Genomic DNA, 20,613 nt, shown 5'->3' with positions numbered 1-20,613 from the left:
GGATTGTGCGTATATATAATGCATCAAGTATATTAATTAAAATAATTAAAGACATTACGTTACATGGATGAGTTGGAGAGTGGGCCAAGAAATGAGTGAATAGCCCAAACTTCATAATTGCTTTCACAAGCAAATGGGATCATCTATCCCATAATTTAGTACTATTATTAATTTATTACTACTACTAGCTAGTGCGTATATTCGTGCGATGCACGACGAAGTTAATAAAATTAAATGACTTTTTAAATAAATAAATATAAATAATAAACAAAATCAAAATATAAATAAATGCACAATATGGTTTAAAAATAAAATATTAATTACTCAATAAAATTCCGAATTTAAAAACATAATTTCAACAATGTATAAAGTGTAATAATAATTATAGTTATTAAATAATCTTAAATTATTTGATAATGAAAATTATAGACACATTATTATTATAGAGTATTCCACATAATAAATAAATAAACATTTTCATACATAGACATAAATACAAAGGAGACGGAGGAGGAGGGCGGCGAAGAAGATTAGACGTCCACAAGCTTTGGGGTTCTGATGCACTTATTGAATGTTGTTGGTTTTGCCTTTAGGGTTCTGATACATTTTTTGGATGTTGTTGGTTTTGCCTTAGATTTTGGTTTTTAGCTTTCACAAGTGACTTGCACATTTGGTACTATCACTACAAAAAAACCGAGTATTACCGGGGAAATTACCGGCGGCGAAACGCCCGCCGGTAATTATCGGCGGCCCAACGACGTCGAAAGAAGGCGGGTCGGTTTTTTTCTTTAACGGCGGTATTACCGGCGGCATTATCACCGCCGGTAATTAGAGGCGGCTCGCCGCCGGTAATTTTAAATTAATTTAATTTAACTTTAATTTTAAAAAAATTGTTGATTAACGGCGGCAAAATGCCGCCGGTAATTCTTTAAATAAAAACGACTTCAGATCCCCTTTTCTTTCACAGCAATCACGCGCAGCCCTCAAACCCTTCTCCCTGCCCCCTGCCGCGTCTCCTCGCCGACCCAGCAGCCGCCGCCGACCGCCAGCCGCCGCCGACCGCCGCCGTCAGTCCACCGCCGCCGACCAGCCACCCCTGCAGGTATTATTTCTCTCTCTTTCTCTTTTAATTATCTCTCACTTTCACATTTAATTAATTTATTTCTTTAACATTTAATTAGTTGAACGACGTCGCGCCGTTGCCGACACCGCCATCGCCACCGCTCCGCCGCCGACCACTACCGTACGCTTTCGTTCTCGTTAATTATTTGATTTATTTATTAATTATTTTGTTAGATTAAAATTAATATTAATTAGATTAATTTTAATTAATTTATAATATTTGAAGTATGATTAATTAATTTAAAATTTGTTTTTTAATATTATTTTGTTAGAATCTAATTAACGTTAATTTGATTAATTTTAATTAATTTATAATATGTGAAGTGTGATTAATTTTAATTAGTTAAATTATATTGAAATTTGTTTTTACAATCTAATTAATAATTAGTTGGAGTTTGATTAATTTTAAATTAAAGTTGTTTGATTAATTATAAAGCATGATTAATTTTAAGTATGAATTTGTTAGAAATTTATTTATGTTAAATAATTTTGTTAAATAAAGTATGATTAATTGAATTTTAAGTATGCTACGTATGTGTTTATCATGAAATGATATGATATTATATATTGTGGGATAGATTTAATCAATTTCTTAAGGATCTTCTCCCTTGGGGATAGAAATTGATTATTTCTTAAGGATCTTCTCCCAACAAATGATTGTTTTAAATTTCAAACTTTATTTTTTATTGCTTTATATGTATTGTATATTGCTTCGACATTGGGGGGCCGGGTAGACCTAGTATAGGCTTAGTAAATTAGGACCACTATGGTCACTATAGCTGCTGGTAGAGTCGAGCACTTGGTAGTTAGGATAGTGTGGTTATGCTGTCGAAATTTCGTTTGATTTAAGTAATTTATGATATTTTATTTATTTTTCTCAATTAGAATTTGCAAGAATGAGTGATAATCGCATGTGGATGTATGCGAGATACAATGATCGTTCTGCATTTGAAACGGGGCTGGAGAGTTTCCTTGATTATGCGATAAATCAAACGGCGTATACAGATGGAGTAGGTAACATTAGGTGCTCGTATAAGAAGTGTAACAATGAAGCCTTTTTATCTGTACCTACAGTCAGAAAACATGTTACTAGGCGTGGATTTGTCCACAATTACACAACTTGGGTTTATCACGGGGAAGCACCGATGTATATGGCGACAGAACATGCTGGACCTAGTAATTACCAAGTAATGGATGATGATGATGGGTCATACAATAACTATGAAAGGATGGTGCATGATCATGCTGGACCTAGTAATTATCAAGATGTGTCAAATCTGGAGGAGCCGCCCAATCCTGATGCTCAACAGATTTACGACATGTTGAACGCGGCCGATAATCCATTGTACCCAGGCTGTGACACTTACTCACAGTTATCCTGGATGACTCAATTCATGAGCATAAAGACTGAAAGTCACATGTCAGAGAGAACTTACAATCAGTTGTCTTCGATGTTTCGAAATGCTTTACCGAATGATAACAACTGTCCAGAAGACTTCTATAGTACGAAGAGAGATCTGCGCGGTTTGGGTTTGCCCGTGGAAAAGATCGATTGTTGCGTTAATAATTGTATGTTGTATTGGGGGGAAACTAGTGAGCTACATAGTTGTATGTTCTGTGATCAATCACGATATAAGGAGAATTTGCGTGCATCTGGAAGTCGTCGAAAGAAACAGGTGCCCGCCAAACAGATGTACTACTTTCCTTTGACGCCCCGACTGCAGAGGTTGTTTGCATCTGCAGCAACAGCCGAGAATATGCGTTGGCATGCGACTTCAACAGACGATGGGGTTATGCGCCACCCGGCAGACTCTCCGGCTTGGAAGCACTTGAATTCAGTTTATCATGAATTTGCTCAAGAGACCAGAAATGTGAGATTAGGTCTATCTACAGATGGTTTTGCCCCCTTTGCACAATCAGGACGTCAATATTCTTCTTGGCCGGTCATTGTCATACCATATAACTTGCCGTCATGGTTGTGCATGAAAGAACAATTCATGTTCCTCACAGTTCTCGTACCTGGCCCATCCAATCCAAAGATGAAGTTGGACGTATTCTTGGAGCCACTGATACAAGAGTTGAGCAACTATTAATTTCATGTTTTCAAACAACATTACAATTAATTCGTAACAAAGTAATAAATTCAAAATAACGACGAATGGAAATAAATTCAAATTACTTATCTTATAACACATTATCTCCTTGTTTTTTATAAAAATAAGGACGTATGGAAATAAATTCAAAATACAATAATTATCATCATAAAATACTAATGGAGTATATAAACTATATTGATTAAAAAAAATTAATTAATTAATTAATAATAATAATAAATTAATAAATAAATACTTTTGCGACATAAAAATAAAGACAAAAACGAGTTCGATCCGTAATTAACAGCATCTCATCGATATCATCTTGATATATTATAAGGTTATGAATATATATATGATTTTGTATATTGAATTAGACTTTAAATGAATTAATAGGTACTCTATATATCAATAATACGAGTGTTCTGTACTGGTGACCATTCGAAAGGAACTTCAAAGTTAAGCGTGCTGGACTTAGAGCACAACTAAGATGGGTGACCGTCTGGGAAGTTCGTCTAAATAATAAATAATAAATAATAAATAATAAATAATAAATAATAAATAAATTAATTAAATTACAAAAAAAAATTACCGGCGGTATTTTCCCGCCGGTAATTAGCAGCGGCATTTTACCGCCGGTACGTGCAACAATTACCGGTGATACTCACCGCCGCCGTCCGGTGAATATCACCGGCGGCAAACCCCAGTCAGTAATTAACGGCGGCATAATGCCGCCGGTAATTTGCCGGCATTTCTCTGCCTTTCGCCGAGGACAAATAACGGCGGTACCTACCGCCGTTAATTACCGGCAGCGTGTTTTGCCGCCGGTAATAGTGTTAACGACGAGAAAATCACTGGCGGCGAGACGCGGCCGGTAATGCCCCCGGTAGACTAATTTCCGGCGGCCGTCCTCTCATTACCGACGGCAAAACGCCGCCGGTAATCTCCGGTTTTTTTGTAGTGTATGGTGAATATTTATTTACAAACTCAACTAAATAAAGTACTAAAACCATGTAATTTTTTCATTGAAACATAAAACATGAGAGGGAGTGAGGTAGGACGAATGACCAAGAGGATTCATCAATCTCATGATTCTCATCCCAAAGGACTTGAGTACGAGATTAAGCATGATTATACATTAATTTGTAATAACCTACACCATATTCATCTTTTTTTATTTATTATATTTGTATATAAGTGTTAATTTATATAAATGAAAATTCAAAGATAAAAGGATATTGATTGGAAAAGATTTGTGAACAAGGAGACTTGATAGAAAGTTAGCATGCAAATGCTTGTCGAGAATAATGTAAACGCCGGAATCAAGCATAAAACTAGTTGGTCGCGTTCACTTGGGGTCCTTTTAAGGGGTGTAAATGAGCCGAGTCGAGTCGAGTATTGACATACTCGAGCTCGAGCTCGGTCTATATGTATCAAGCTCGAGCTCGAGCTCGACTCGCTCGAGTTTGAGATTTTTGAGCTCGAGCTCGACTCGATTGCATATTCGATGAGCTCGAGCTCGACTCGGTCCGGCTCGATTATTGAATCTTAATCGAACTCGAGCTCGTTTAGGCTCGGTGAGCTCGAGCTCGTTTAAGCTCGTCTCATACATGCTTCAACAAATTGTATATATTATGAGCTATATTAGTAATTAAGCTATAATATAGGGATAAAATCGTAATTTGTTTGAAAGCTCGATTAGGCTCGCGAGCCTAACGAGTCGAGTATGATGAAGCTCGAACTCGGGCTCGATACCTAGTCGAGTAGCTCGAGCTCGAGCTCGACTCGACTTATACCGAGTCGATTTCGAGTAATTTTCGAGTCGATCCCGAGTAGCTCGCGAGCTAGCTCGACTCACTTACACCCCTAGTCCTTTAATCTCATTTTCGCCGGTGTGTCCCGTTATGTGTTACACTATCAACCTTTTTAGAATTGATTGTTAATCATTTTTTTTTTCTTCAATTTAAATTTTAATCTACAATTGATTATTAGAGTTGGTTTTTCAATATTAGGATATACTTTTTTTTTTCAATTTTAATTAGGATTTATTACACAATATAATTTCTGTAATAAATATTATTAAAATAATAAATTTAATATTTTTTTTGTATTAAATATTATTACCAACACTAAATTGTCATCCTACACAAACCCCTCACCCCGCTGTATAAAGTATGAACTATTATAGCATGTTGAATTCATTGTGAAAAATAATAACTCACTCTATCTAAACACTAAGCACAAATACATCACAATTCACAATATACCTTTATAATTTAAGGGCTGACGATAGTCTTAATTCATAAATTAAAACTGACATGGATGAATAAAAGAAACAAGGGTTAAGGTGCAGATAGGCCCCTGAAGTGTGAGCCCTTATAGCGATTTGCTCCCCTTACTCACTGTGTGTGCAACTTACCCCCTAAACTTCAAAAAATCGCACATTTAAGCCCCTCTGACCTAACTCCGTCAGTCAACGTTAGTTAGTCATTTTTTTTAATTTTTTTTAATTCTAATTGTGGGGCCCACCTTCCTTCCTTCTTCTTCTACCTTCTTCTCCTCTGCATCTAAGCCGCTCTCTCCGCCACCGCCGCGTTCTCCTTCCTCTAATTGTGGGGTCGAGGGAGAGGTGATCGTGGAGAAAGTGAGGGCTAAGGAGTGGGAGTTTGGATACAATGCGATGACTGATACCTTTGAGAACTTGCTGGAAGCCGGCGTGATTGACCCGGCTAAAGTGACGAGGTGCGCATTGCAGAACGCGGCCTCAATTGCTGGAATGGTGCTCACTACGCAGGCCATCGTGGTGGAGAAGCCGAAGCCGAGGGCATTCCCTACAGCAGCTGGTTCTGCTTCTAAGGCCCCTGTCGGCAATTATTCAGTGTAGAATATAATGGATTTTCAAATGGGAATTCACATAGCTGCATGCTTCTAGTTTGTAGGATCCACACAGAGATAAAAACAATTTTGCCATTTGAAGAGGAAATTGCATTCGTTTATCGCTTATGAGGCTTTAATTAAATGCCATGCCCCATGTAACACCCCAATTTTCATAAACTTTTCAAACTAAAAACTTGAAGGACTAATAGTTAAAAATAAAATTTCTTGACTTTCATAATTTAAACTAATTTAAAAATCAATTTGCCAATACTAAAGTAGTAACATAAAATAAGAACGATAAACTAAAACTTAACAAGTTCAACTTAAATTCTATGGGAAAACTAAATCTCTAGTCATTCTCAACTTTCATGGCCACCTCAACTCCATAACTACAAAACTGAGAAGATAAGGGGTGAGCATATTGAAAATATACTCAGTGAGAAATCATGCACATATTCACATACGCTTAAACATGCAAATAATTCACATTGTCATACACATATACTTAATTCTGAGTGTTTCTGAATTTATGATCATTTACTTGAACATGATATTCTGAATTTCTGATCATGTACTTGAACATGATATTCTGTGTTCTGATCATGTACTTGAACATGATATTCTGCGTTCTGATCATGTACTTGAACATGATATTCTGCGTTCTGATCATGTACTTGAACATGATATTCTGCGTTTCTGATCATGTACTTGAACATGATATTCTGAACATGTATCTAGACATGTAACTGAGCAAGCATACTCAAACATGAAATAAGAGCATATAAAAACATATATGAATATAACCACAAGCATATAATCCCTCACCTAATTCTTGAAATTGATAACTCCCTTTGATGATTTCTACCGACGCATCCCTATATGAACTCTTGAAATTTCTAAAGTTTTCGTCAAACTCGCAGCTGAACAGACCAGTCAGCTACAAGCCTTCGTTTGAAGCCTCACACGTCCTCAAATCGTATTTTTCCTAGAAATACGACTTCTTCGCCTTCGAGAGAGCTTTCCGTGGCCGCCTGTTTCGCCTGAATTGGAGTTCTGTGGAGGAAGTTATGGCCGTTCTCCCGAAACTGCCGGAACTTGATTTCCTGCGAAAATCTGACTCCAGCTCCTCACGTTTCCTGCGCCCCACAGCTCTCCAAAACCCGACTAAAATTTACTGTTGACTTCGAGTTTCTATGTCTCCTTTAGGGTTTGTAAATTGATTTCATAGTTATACTAGTCTTTAAAGAGTTCTAGTTCTAATAGGAAACAAAAAAATAATACTAATAATAATAATAATAATAGTCTAGCTAAAATTAATGGTGCATATCTATATGTATCATGTAATTATTTAAAAAAAAGTTATACAAGAAAATACTATTAATTAAACTTATAAAATAAATCTAAATTATCGGGATGTTACACCCCAAAACTTTCAATCTTCACTCATGTATCTGTAATTTTATTTAAAAAAAGTGTTGGGTGGTTGAGGCTGAGGAGCAGGCGACAAAACAGCTACTGCCTGTAGAAATGATTGGACGCCGGAGAAGAAGAGGTAGGAGAATGCGGTGGCGATGGAAAGAGCGGCTTAGATGAGGAGGAGAAGAAGATAGAAGAAGAAGAAGAAAGGAAGGTGGGCCCCACAATTATAATTAAAAAAAAAAATGACTAACTAACGTTGACCGACGGAGTTAGGTCAGAGGGGCTTAAATGTGCGATTTTTTGAAGTTTAGGGGGTAAGTTGCACACACAGTGAGTAAGGGGAGCAAATCGCTATAAGGGCTCACACTTCAGGGGCCTATCTGCACCTTAACCCAAGAAACAATGCAAGGATCAAGTAGACAGCCTCACAATGGCAAAAGAACAGAAAATCTAGGATGAATTAAGGTAAAGGTTCCGAGTTAGTTAAATTGAGTATTCTTGAAATACTCAGACATGTTGTATTACAGAACCAATCACAGAAAAACTGATATGTTTTGTCGGAGATTAGCAGCAGCAGCAGTTCTTGATAAACTTTTCTCTGCATACCCTTATTTGATCAGCCATTGCTGCTGCAACAACTACCGAAATGTTAGTCTCCCACGAAGCAAGTGGCACACTCCGATGCATCAGTCCTAATTAAACTCTAATTGTGATTAATAAACTCTAACTAGGGATTAATAAATCATAACTGAAGATTGGTTGAATTCTAATTGGAACATATGCACCGTACATATGAGTGTACACTAATTTTTGCCTTGAAGAAATGGTAACAGGAAGCTTTAGAAGTACTATTAATAAGAGAAAGTTGGAATTATCTTACAAGCCATCATCCATCAGAAGGGACATTTGCACGGTTCGATTCCCCAAGCCTGCTTCGCGTATTCTTCTATTGTTCGGTCACTGCTGAATTTCCCCGAACCAGCAGTGCTGAGAATACTCATGTAAGTCCATTTTTCTTGGTTCACAAACTCTCTATCAGCCATAGCCTGTAGAAATGTGCTTCCAGTGAAAACCCATAAATCTTAAACGACAATGGAAAACTTGAGAATGTACAAAGTTACCTGAGCCTCAAGATAACTAGAAAAATCAGCACCCAACTTATAAAAATCTTTGTCGTCCTCAAGAGAGTCGCAGAGTGACTTGAAGTACTCCTTGAAACCAAAATAACCGTCGTGAACCATTCTACAAAACAACCGTCACTTTGATAAGTAACCGAAAAGGTGGGTCAAAGAGTAATTTAGATTTATTCCACTAGTCATCATGAGAATGGGTCATAATATGTTCTTCATGTTTGATTGGGTGCTTCATGCTTGGAAGATATGGTAGTGTAAATGGCTAGATGGACCAAGGGGGTGACACATCAAATATATGCACAGAGATGTGCTCCAAAACTATATGAATGCACCTTACTGCAATCAGAGAAGGAAAATAATAAGTAACTGAGAGCTGTGCAAACTACCTTACAACTCGAAGAAATTGAATAGATACTCCCGGAGCAGGTTTATCTTGTACAACTTCATGTAATTTAGCACCAACGAGAAACTGAGAGAATGAGAAAGTGGTTAGGTTCTCCAGATATCTATAAAAAAATGAATTAAAGGGATAAATTCTATCAGCTCAGTTACTTTTCCCCCTTCGTCTCCTTTTTCTTTTCGTTTTTTATTTATTCAGTCATTAGAAGCTGATAGTAAGCAGTAAATTTACTTATAAGATACGCACAAGTTCAAGTTTGCAGGACCAAGAAATACAAAGGACCCTAGCTAGCATCTATTCATTCATATGACACAATGATGAACTTGACTAACAGTTTCCGTATCAAAAAGAGAGATTACAAATGGTTCTTGTGTTTCTTTCAGTAGATTTTGATAGTTGAGTAAAGCACTTAAATCCATAGATATAAGAAAACTTGAACTGTCAAACATTTTATAACCAAGGGAACCACATGTACCAAATGATTTCAGAAAAACTGAGATACGAAAACAGGCGTCCATAGGTCTTTTCATGATTAATAGCAAATATAAAGTGTTCTCCAAATATCACAATACAAATGTGTGCCTTCGTCCTCTCCGTAAGAGAAGAGTAAAAGATACACATGGACATTGAAGTATGAAATACCATATTCACTGAGACAATGCATATAAATTCACTAGCATGATATCAACCCTAAGGTCAACCAACTGATAGTATTCAGCAGTTCAGCATGTACTTTCTAAGACAAATTTCTTGCTAGAACTATAAGTTGCAGCTCCATTTGTAAAATAAGATTTATAAGCCACATCATTTATATTTTTCACATCCGGTTATTCACAACCCAAAAAGATACTGTTGGATGAGAAACTAAAGATGTCAGACGTGTTTAAACATAGGAGCCATGCATGAAGTTCCATATAGTTTATCATCATACCATGTTCTCTGCTCCTATTTCTTCAATTATTTCAACTGTGGAACCATCCGCAGTGGCTAATAGCAAACATCCATTCATGAGAAATTTCATACTGCCAGTTCCTGATGCCTCATGCCCAGCAGTGCTGAGAAAAAATCCAAAATAATCTGGTAAGCAATAGTCTTTAATCAACTCATGCAGCTAGAGTCTCAAAAATGAATCTGAACACAAGTAAATAGATCAAATATGCTATACAAGCGAATCAGATATAGAAGAGCAATGGATGCAGGAAGGAATCTAGCAGCCTGTAATTAATTGATGACCCAACATAATATGCAGAAGATGGGTCATTTTTTCACAGGAAAGGCTGATCCACGTGCCTACTTGCAAAAAGGATGTTTTCAAATTTTCAGTATGTGTTCTAGCTAAGTAACGAAGATAAGATTGAATTACATGATATGACGGACCAAATAAAGGATCCCAATACAGGCAATCACCGAAGAATACATCATTTGTAGAGTTCAATAGCTTTCACAGAATTAGTGCAACTAAAAAAATCTCTTTATTTACTGCAGTTTTTCCTGTTAATTCTGGGTCCTCCATCCATTTCCGTGAAATTCTAGACATAGCTTCAAGTAACCATTACAGACCTTTCCTATATAAACACACCAAGCCCTGGAATCAGTTTGTACTTTATCTATGGATTAGCTTATACTTTATCCATGAAATTCTGAGTTGTTTCAAAATTTCATTTGAACCAGTTATCAGAAGGATTCAATATAATGTAAGAATAAATAGGGCGTACAAATCATGCTAAATTTGGAAATAGATGCAGCAAACCTGATATGCTGTGAAAGGTCACTGCCAGGGATAACCAGTTCAGCCACAGATACATTATAATCTGGGATAAAAACCTGGAATGGAAGAAGGAATTGAATAAATACTTCTAATTGGCCTTTCTTAGAGGAAGTAAGCAATTGAGTAACACTTTCGGGCCATGGATATGTACAGCAAGAAATACGTAGCATAGAATCTTGTTTTCACGATCTGTGTCATCTATTATCAGTAAATAACTGTATGTTATGCATATTGGGGATGCAAGTGACCACACCTGAATGCTACATGTATAAGGTAAATAAATAGTTTGTCTGCATTTACTAGAATGCATCTTGAAATAATTTCCCTTTACATAATATGATCCGTTTGAACTTAATTTGCCAAGTTTTAAGGATGAAGTAAACATGAGGACGGCAAGCAAAAGATCACATACTTAGAAGGTAACAAAGAATTGCAGTCATTGACGTACCACTTTGAGTAGATCCCCAACATCATCATCATTGTTAACTTTTTCTGCCACAGCATGACAGAGCTTGATAATTTTCTTGGCAACTTCATAACCAGGAGCAGCTTTCCCTCCTATGATGCAGACACGGGGTACAACCTTCTTTCTCTCACTTTTGCTCATATTCTGAAACATGAACAGATAAATTCAAAGGTCAAATGACAGCCGTTTTCGGGTCCAGCCAAGGATATTACTAGCGCAATGCAAGTATTATCAAACAAAGAAACGAATAAATAAATAACTGAGCTCCTACGAGGGTAAAATTAAGCAAATATCACGCAGTATTTTGAATGAACCTACAGATCAGAGCTGCCATTCCAATTTTGTACAGATAATCTCCTTAACCATGGCATTTCATATTATTCAAATTAGTCAAGGACACACAAAGGTCTAAACAACATTCACACAATGCAAGAGAATGCAATTATTCAAGACTTTTTGCTTGAAAAGCTAATAATTTTATATGCAAAACAGTACAAAAGATCCCCAATTGGTGAAAAAACAACCCATTTCTACTCTTCCTTTTTTTTATAATTCAAATTTAGAGTTATGTTGCATAAAAAGTGAGATACCTTAATGCAGTCATATCGATACACGATACCAAGTATATTCAGCAATTGTCGTTTGTATTCATGTATTCGCTTTACCTGGACGTCAAACATTGCATCTAAGCTGACCTGAACGCAAGATACAACCACAATTTCTATTAGAAGAGCTCAGTCAGAAGTAATACAATTAACAAAACCAAGAAAACTAATGCATCAAACATCACTAATACTCTCAAACCTTAACCCCAGTTGAAGTTTCAATGTACTCGGCAAGCCTCATTTTATTAATTGTCTTCACCTACACAAAAGTAATTTACATCAGATCATAGTAAAACAAGACAGTGTATAGGGCAGAAAAGGCATTACCATTCTCCATTCTTGTTGTAGGACAGGATTTGATGCATGCTCTCGTAAACCTGCTAAGAGGTCAACATTGCGGATCCATGCTTCTGTCCCCAACCATTTTGAGATGAGAGAGCATAAACTAGGATTGCTCACCACTATCCATCTTCTCTGAGAATTAAACACACCAGAAGTGTAACAATGCCGCATCAGAGAATTACTTAACCATGCGTAGAAGAATGCTGCAGTAAATAGAATTAGTTTCGGAATTGGAATGGTTTTTGAGAACTTTATAAGGAAACAAAAGTATGGCAAGAATGCACAGATCATGATAACTTAAAAGGAAACAAAAGTATGGTCAGAATGCACAGATCATGATAATCAGACAAATAATTTGATTAGTTATCCATCAAGTTTTATAAAGTGGTGATTTCGTTGAAAAGCAAAGCAAAACTGCATGTAAGAAAATAGTCACAATATTCTAAAGTATTTAAAAAAGCATTTGCATTCAGGAGGACCTTTGGAGCAACCTCAAAGCTTGAGAAGAGAACCTTGCTCATATGAAATTTCGTAAAGATATAGAATGTTGAAAGCTTGTACTCGTGCCATCTAAAAAGTAACCTGTGTCACTCCATTTGTTTTGTACTGGAACTTCTGAGGCCATAGGTCATAGAAATCCTACAAAGTCAAAAACGGGTGACATATTATTTTGAATTAGAAAGCCATTCAATTATCAAGATAAGAAAAAAAATGCAATAGAAATTCGAGGAAAAACTAAATTTGATGGTGACTATTGATAAATAAACGTCCCTTAATTTAGATGCTGCATTTGACTTCCTACATTAATATGCTTAAATTCCTCGGAATTAGTTCAGCATGACATTAAGCTACCAATGCATTAACACAAATATCAACAAGTGAAATTACAATGGTTTGAAGACTTGTCTGGGGCAGTGGAACTTCATATTTAAGGCAGAACAAATATATTAGCACTCTGCAAATGTACATATATCTTTAAAAAATGTTTGATTTGCCCCTTGATGCCCTTCAATCTTTTCGGTATAAAAATGCAACATGATGTAAGACAATTCATCCAATGTAGAGCATTTCACATATATATCTACAACAGTTAAGATAAGTACCTACATTCAGGAAGTTAGATGTTTTTTCCTAGAGAAGATATCATACAGTAAAAATATCAGCATTCAGAAAATGATTAGATATTACCATTTACCAAGTATTCGGTAGCCACTGTTTTTGTGTATTAGTGTTTCAAATGCATACAAACATCACACTGATATAATTATGTCCACTCCACCAGCATGTGAAGAGATTGGCCATCTTTGTAGACCGAAGCTAAAGCAAGTACATGAGTAAAAGATACAGCGGAAAACTTTGATGGTATTTCTTCTTCAGTCTTTCTTGTCCCTTTAAATTAGTACTTTCTTCTTTAACAAGAATGATGATCAAGCAATAAAATCAACAAACAAAATATATTTTCATTGGAGAAGAATCTGAACAAAATCTCCAATATCCCATGCTATATAAATGATTAGCACAACCTATAGATTCTATCACCATGGAAAATGATTACTGGATCACACCAAGCGCACTATTACTCAACATTTATATGAAACTTGCCCAAAAGAAAAGAAAATTTTGTGATAATTCTGTAACATACCTTGAATAATCTTGTTTTAAGCAACTCAAAATGTACTTTAGATACTCCATTGACTGTGTGACAGCAAATAACTGATAAGTTTGCCATCCGGATACTCTGTCAGCCCAAAAGAGAGAGATAAGCTCTACAGTAGCTACATGAGGCAAGGCCAAGGAAAAGTAAGCAAAAGGATAAAACCAGACTGAGATCTACATTTGTTACAAAGCACATTAAGAGATATGCCATCAGCATTCATGGAAGGGAAAAATGCATCTTCATTTTCAGGATAAACATACTACCTCAATTTGAATGAATTATTAAAACTGAAAACAAGCAGATGATCTCTGAAGGTAACTCTTGGACATGCTATATTTGAGATTCAGATTTCAAACATGATGATGAATCTTGTGGGAATTTCAAAATGTATTATAGGTTGTTCTTTTCATCAACGCTAATCAAAGTATCTGCAAATTACATAATGCAGTATGATCTCATTCCATCTTCTTTACCTTCACAATCCCTTCCTCCACAACTGACATCCGCTCAATTCTACTGTAGTCCTGGCCAATCTTCCTTTTCAAATCTTCCATGAAACGGTGATTAATATCATACATTATCTGAAATTCAAGATGTGTAAGCATGCTTTTTAAATTATGGAAAACGGTCAATATTCTATATCAGTAACCTATTAACAAGATAAGTGAACTTATTCTGCAAGGTAGACAATACTTTATGTTGTCTTCCTTGTTGAAAAGGCAGAAGAGAAATCAAAGGAAACATTTTCGAACTTCCACAAATGCAACTCCAAAAAACCGAAAGCAATAGAAAGAAACGGGGAACTTGAAAACCAATATTGCTGCAAAAGTTACTCACTTGTAAATGACGCGGGAGAAGACTTCCCAGTAGATCAACAGGAATTTTCTCCAGTCCTTCAGTGTTTACTGTGTGAGTCGTGAATGAAAATGTCTGACATACTATCTCCCAAGCTCTATTCCAATCTAAACATTCTTCATCAATAAGCACTCTCATGACTTCAACTATTGCAAGCGATGGGTGAGTATCGTTAATCTGAAAAGCAACCTGCAAAAATAAATCTAAGCACCTTACCATGAGCCTCCCCCAGAAAATAATTCAAAATGAAAAACATTGTAGGGAAACCAGAAGCACTAATTCTTTAGTTACTGATATACTTCCTTTCAGAGATCAAGCTTGTATACCAGATAACATCTCTTGCTAACATTTAATTTAGCAAGAAGTAGAACCAAATAACTCTGACAGGTTAGGAATTAATATGCTGAATGAACAATTTTCAGTAAGGAAATAAATTAACTTTTTCTTTTCCTTTCAAAATTAAAGATAAATGAGAACACCAGAAAATTAAGAGAGATCTTGGGATATATAATCTATCATTATTGATGGTGAAAAATGTAGGACATTCAACCTTATCTGGAAATTCATCAAAGTTATCATGAACATCTTTAAATCTCCTGATGATGTCTTGCACCGACGCCGAAACAAAGAAGTATTGCTGCTTTAGTCGCAATTCTTTCCCCTGAAATAGATTAGCACCATTACTAAGCGACAGCAGCTCTAGTTCTAATGCAGAAAATGATATATATATGAGCATAAGTAGGTGTATCACTTGGGTCAAACTCAAAGGCTGATCTAAGTATTGGCAGTGCTTTGATGGATACATGATCCGCAGGGGCGATGTTAGACATGTTTATATGAGGGAGTCAAAGAGAACAAATACTTTTTTATTTTTGACTTTTTTTTTGGGTGGGTGGGGGGGGGGGGGGGGGGGGGACTGGGGTGGGGGGTGCTCAATCTATAAAATGAAAAATCAAAACAGAAATGTTACATAGGATTACGAAAAAATTTCAGTCATCCATATATGAGGCACCACCCATGGGAACCCATATGTAATAGAGAAACTCAAGATCCAAGACAGTCACACAACTTAAATATTTTCACGACACAAATATTGTCTTCTATTATAATAAAAAAGAGCACAGGAAACAGGAGCTATTATCAGTATAAGCATTTAACCTGATAAGAACGATCATCAGGATACAGGACATAACTTATTGTTTCCGCCTTCTGTCTGTTCACAATAGCATTTATGTAGTCCCCAGTGTTGTATGACTCCTGAAATTAAGTCCAACGGGCAAGTCATCAACAATCAACAGTGAAAAATGTAAAACTTCAAAATGAAAATGAGAGAATAATCGAACTTCAGAGCAATACATAAATACAAATTAATTCTGATAAAAGACTCTTCAGGAGTGGCAAATAAACTTTAAATCATTCTACACAAAAGTATAAAAGATTCTCAAATAAGAGTTATTGTACAAGACTTGAATATGACCTGGAAGTAAAACCATCACAATATCGTATTGATGTTTCTCACCTACTCATCACGGAAGTAAACAACACTGACTCAGCCATCCACCAAAATGTTCATTTAATTTTTGCAGATTGTCAATCAGCATATACAACACAATTATGAGTATAACAAAACCAAGGTTACCAGATCATATTGTCCACTTGGTTTAGCAGCCCATAGTCGAAGGTTAATGGCATTCCTTGTTCCATAACCAGGTATTGGGTTGTCATAAGCAACAGCTTCAACCTGTCATTAAGAAGAAATCTAAAGTTCCAGTAACTGAATTGTTAAGGAATAAGAATTCCAAAAATCATTATTTTTTTACATGTCACCTCTACTTTGTGACAGAGAGGGGAGAGACTTAATAATGCAATATTTACAAAAATAGCTAAACATTGATATGGATTTTTAATATAACTTAGAAATTAGAATCAACACAAAGTAAAATAAACTCACTGTTTCTCCAGGCGTCCAGACTTTGTAGTTGACTCCGTTTGAGGCTTTCTCTTCAACCGTGCCATAAAACTTATTCATAAGGAATTCAACCAAAGTGATGGGACAAAAAGTTTAGAAGTCTAAGACAAGGTGAATTGGTAAAATATTGTTGCGCAATTAGATGAATAACTGAAAAAAATGTACTAGTGTTTTCACCTTCACAGAATATGAAACTTGTATCCTCTCTATTTCCCATGGATTTCCAAAGTTCAGCCAATAATCTGGTTGTTCGTGTTGATACCCATCCACGATAGTTTGACGGAATAGACCATACTGATAGCGTAACCCATACCTAAACAAAGTAGATGTTGTCAATCTGCACCAAGCCAAACTTTCTTTTCCGCAAAATCAATTCTATGCCAACACATAATTGGGAAAATATAAGAAACTAGTTTCATAAATCGAGAACTCGAGGATTGTCGAGCACCCAACATGTGAAGTGAATCGAACATGAAATTTTAGTTAGATAAGATTGACATGATACAATTAATACTATTATTCAGATTTTGTGAATGTATTAAAAGCATGTACCCCCAAACTGGATAGTCCAGTGTTGCTAAAGAATCCATTTGGCATGCTGAGAGTCGGGCTAGGCCACCGTTACCGAGTGCTGCATCTCCTTCCTGCAAATGAAATGGAAATAATATAAACATGAATTTTGAATGGCCAAAAGAAAGAAATAAGATGTAACTTCAGCTACAAATATCATGCATATACACTTCATCATAGTCAGAATCTAACACATGAGTCTTATTCCGTCAAAAAAAAAAAACACATGAGTCTTATGACATAACCAAGTTTCGGGATAGCTTTATAATGTCAAACGTCCTACATAATCCATCAAATACTCTGGTGGTTCAACGCATAGATGTAAATTAATCATCTCCAGAATCAAGGATCCTGAAAACAGTGTTGCCTAATAAAAGAGTGGCGTTGGAAAATAGTCTTGACTTTCCCCCAAATCAGCCAGGGTTTAGGTGTTTGTAGTCTGCACCTGAACAGTCCACCCCATTATAGGAAATTGTTCTATTTGACTAACACCTTTTGATAAGGCTAATGAAATTAAACATGTAGAAATTTACAAAGTTGTAATTCGTTCTTTAAATTTTTCCTATTCAACAATGAATTTCCAAATCAGTCCCAAATCCAAATTAAAATATTACAAGCAGAACGAAGACAAATACCATTTTACTCTAATTCCCAATCCAATACGAAATAGAGGGTCAGAGCATGGTAAATTTTCAAAACCTGTTCTGCTAAAACTTCATATTCAAATCCAAGTTGGCTTAAAGCTTCAGCATACTCATCTCGAATACCAAGGTTGATGACACTGTTGGACAGCGAACGACCTAAAGGAAATAATCATGCATCAAGAACACGTAATAGTCACTGAAGACATGGGCACTGCTAACAGCCTAACAAAGAACGACATACACAAAGCATCATCGACTTTTGGAAAATGTACGTACCCATAAGAAATTCGAGTGAAAGAAAATATAGGCGCTTTGGATCTTGCTTCTTAAAATGTTGGTGCGTGTCATGCCACCGCTCAATAAGACGATCTCTTACACTGTGAGACAATGCCTGCACAATAATCAACCATAAACATCAAGAAAATGTTCCATAGGATTCCAAAATGTGCCCAAGAACAGTACCTGAAACGCTTCAAAGTCATCAAAACTGAACCTGGACCTTGCCACGGTGTACTCCACATGATCTAAAATATCCTTCTGCAAACTCATCGGATCATTCTTCAAAAATCCATCCATCAAGCCCAACATCTTCTCCGCCTTCGCTTTCCTTTCTCCCAAAGATTCCAGTCCCGATACTGATTTCTTCACCACCACCCCTCTCCCGCCGGCGTGCATGAGTCCGCCAGAGATATCATCAACACCGTCAATAGCCTCCATCAATGACTTCCTAATCCTCTCAAGATTTTCAGCATCCTCAATCTTCTTACCATCAGAACCAGTAACATGGAAATTGTTGATAAAGCAGTCCCCTTCAAACTCAACTGAGGCTCCTTGGATTGTGAGGCCAAGCGCTTCGAAAACTCGAGTGATGACCCCTAGAAGCCCGATTTTGTTTCTCGCGCGGATTACAAAGACCGTCGAGTCAGTCAAATCATCGTTTGCGAACGCAACAGTAGAAGCAGCGTCAGTGGCAATATCAGTATCTCCACTTGCAGTTGATGCCCGTGGAGGCTTGGAGATGAAATTGTGCGAAACGAAGCCGTGTCTGAAGTGCTTCAGCTCAGGATTAAACAAAACTGAACGGCGATGGTTGGGATTCAGAGATGAGCGGACGTAGGGCTCAGCACATGACAATCTGGCCGCGATAAGCGAAATTGTAGTTGCAGCCATTGCGGTAATAATGGCGAAGTGGAAAATCAACAAGAGAGTTCCATCTGAATGATTTTAATGGCGGAGAGCGTCGGGAATTGAGCAGGATTTGCGTGGGAAGAGGAGCTTTTTGGCAGAAAGGGAGCGTTGAGTGCGTGTTACTAAAAGGGCAGTACTGTTTTTATATGGGAGGGAAATTTGCAAACGTTTTGTATAAAGGAGGGAGATTTGCAAACTTACTGTTCAGTGTTCACTAAACATATTTTAAAGAATTCGCAGAAAAAGCTTACGTATCAAGTAAAATATATAAATATAATATTTGTTATATTTAAATTTTTAATTAGTAATTTAGTTTATTTAATTCTATAAGTATAATAAAATATCTATAAAATAATATTTAAATAAATTAATAAACTCTATAAATAATACTCCATTATCCTATAAAAGTGTGCATGGTTGTTGGTGTCGCGGATTTTAACAAATAGGTGAGTGTTTTTTTTAAATGAATATTAAGTTAGTGTTATTAGTGAAATAAGGGATCCATTTTTTATTATTGGAATAATGGATCCAGAAAAGAAAAATGCACACTTTTGTGGGACGTTCTAAAATAACCAGAAATGCATACTATTATGGGACAGATGAAGATTTCTTTGGTCCCCAACTTAGGCCAATTTAAAAAATAATCAATTTTAATAAAACAATAAAATGATACCCCTTCCGTCCCGGCTTTTAGTATCCAATTGAGGGTGGCACGAGTTTTAATAACGTGGTTGGGTGTGTTATAAGTGGAATAAGGGTCTCACATTTTATGTGAGTGTTAAAATAATTAAAGTAGAGCAAATGTCCCACCTACTTTTACTAAAAATATAAATGAATATCAAAATGTGGGACAACCACAAAATAAAAGTTGGATACTAAAAGTTGGGACGGAGGGAGTATTTTTTTTTAGATAATTTATGTATAAATATATAGATTTTGTTAATATTATAAATTAATCATTATTAAAATATAGTAACAATTATGATTATTATGCTAACTTGTTAAAATATTACCTTATTGTTGAATTAATAGATATATATCAAATAAATTTTGGATAAGATAATGAAAATATTAGTAATTTAATATCTAATGAATTAATATATTATTCTAAATATATAATAATATAATTTACTCAATTGTCCTTTTTTCTTTGAAGGATTTACTCAATTATCCTTAAATTAAATAGGTAGTAGGGATATATAATAGGTATTTGTCCTCATCATCAATAGGTAATCTACATTTTATCCCTAATGCACATTTTTTATTAGTATATATTTATAGGTTTGAATAATTTATAAAATGTTATAAAAATTTATAAGATGTACTAATTTTTTAAAAATTGTTAAAGTTCTTAAAAATTGAATTTATAAGTTAGAAATAATTTTGTGTTAGAAAAAGGAAATATTTATTACATAGAGAAAATTGAAAGTAAATTAGTTTGAAAATATAACAAATCAATTATGAAAAAATAAATTAGATTAGAGAAAGCTTATATGTCGATTTTA

At 35.7% G+C, this 20,613-nt stretch overlaps 1 protein-coding gene across 1 annotated transcript; it reads right to left on the bottom strand.

Moving 5' to 3' along the window:
* Positions 1-7,942: 7,942 nt before the first annotated feature.
* On the bottom strand, positions 7,943-19,249 carry LOC130985470 (uncharacterized). Its single transcript, XM_057908456.1, has 23 exons — positions 18,383-19,249; positions 18,197-18,311; positions 17,976-18,076; positions 17,259-17,350; positions 16,884-17,019; positions 16,689-16,757; positions 16,377-16,478; positions 15,896-15,994; positions 15,288-15,398; positions 14,720-14,926; positions 14,356-14,463; positions 13,868-13,963; positions 12,808-12,864; positions 12,211-12,357; positions 12,083-12,142; positions 11,869-11,973; positions 11,261-11,422; positions 10,795-10,868; positions 9,976-10,099; positions 9,031-9,113; positions 8,633-8,753; positions 8,392-8,557; positions 7,943-8,140 (listed from the first exon to the last, which is right to left on the bottom strand). The coding sequence occupies exons 1-22, from the start codon at positions 19,088-19,090 to the stop codon at positions 8,405-8,407; spliced, it is 3,030 nt and encodes a 1,009-aa protein (XP_057764439.1). The 5' UTR covers positions 19,091-19,249; the 3' UTR covers positions 7,943-8,140; positions 8,392-8,404.
* Between the last annotated feature and the right edge of the window lie 1,364 nt (positions 19,250-20,613).

The sequence above is a fragment of the Salvia miltiorrhiza genome, chromosome 5 (assembly GCF_028751815.1).
Source record: "Salvia miltiorrhiza cultivar Shanhuang (shh) chromosome 5, IMPLAD_Smil_shh, whole genome shotgun sequence".
In the NCBI taxonomy this organism is placed as follows: domain Eukaryota; kingdom Viridiplantae; phylum Streptophyta; class Magnoliopsida; order Lamiales; family Lamiaceae; genus Salvia; species Salvia miltiorrhiza.
The sequence above is the reverse complement of the archived record's forward strand: the minus strand, read 5'-3'. Positions and strand labels throughout refer to the sequence as shown.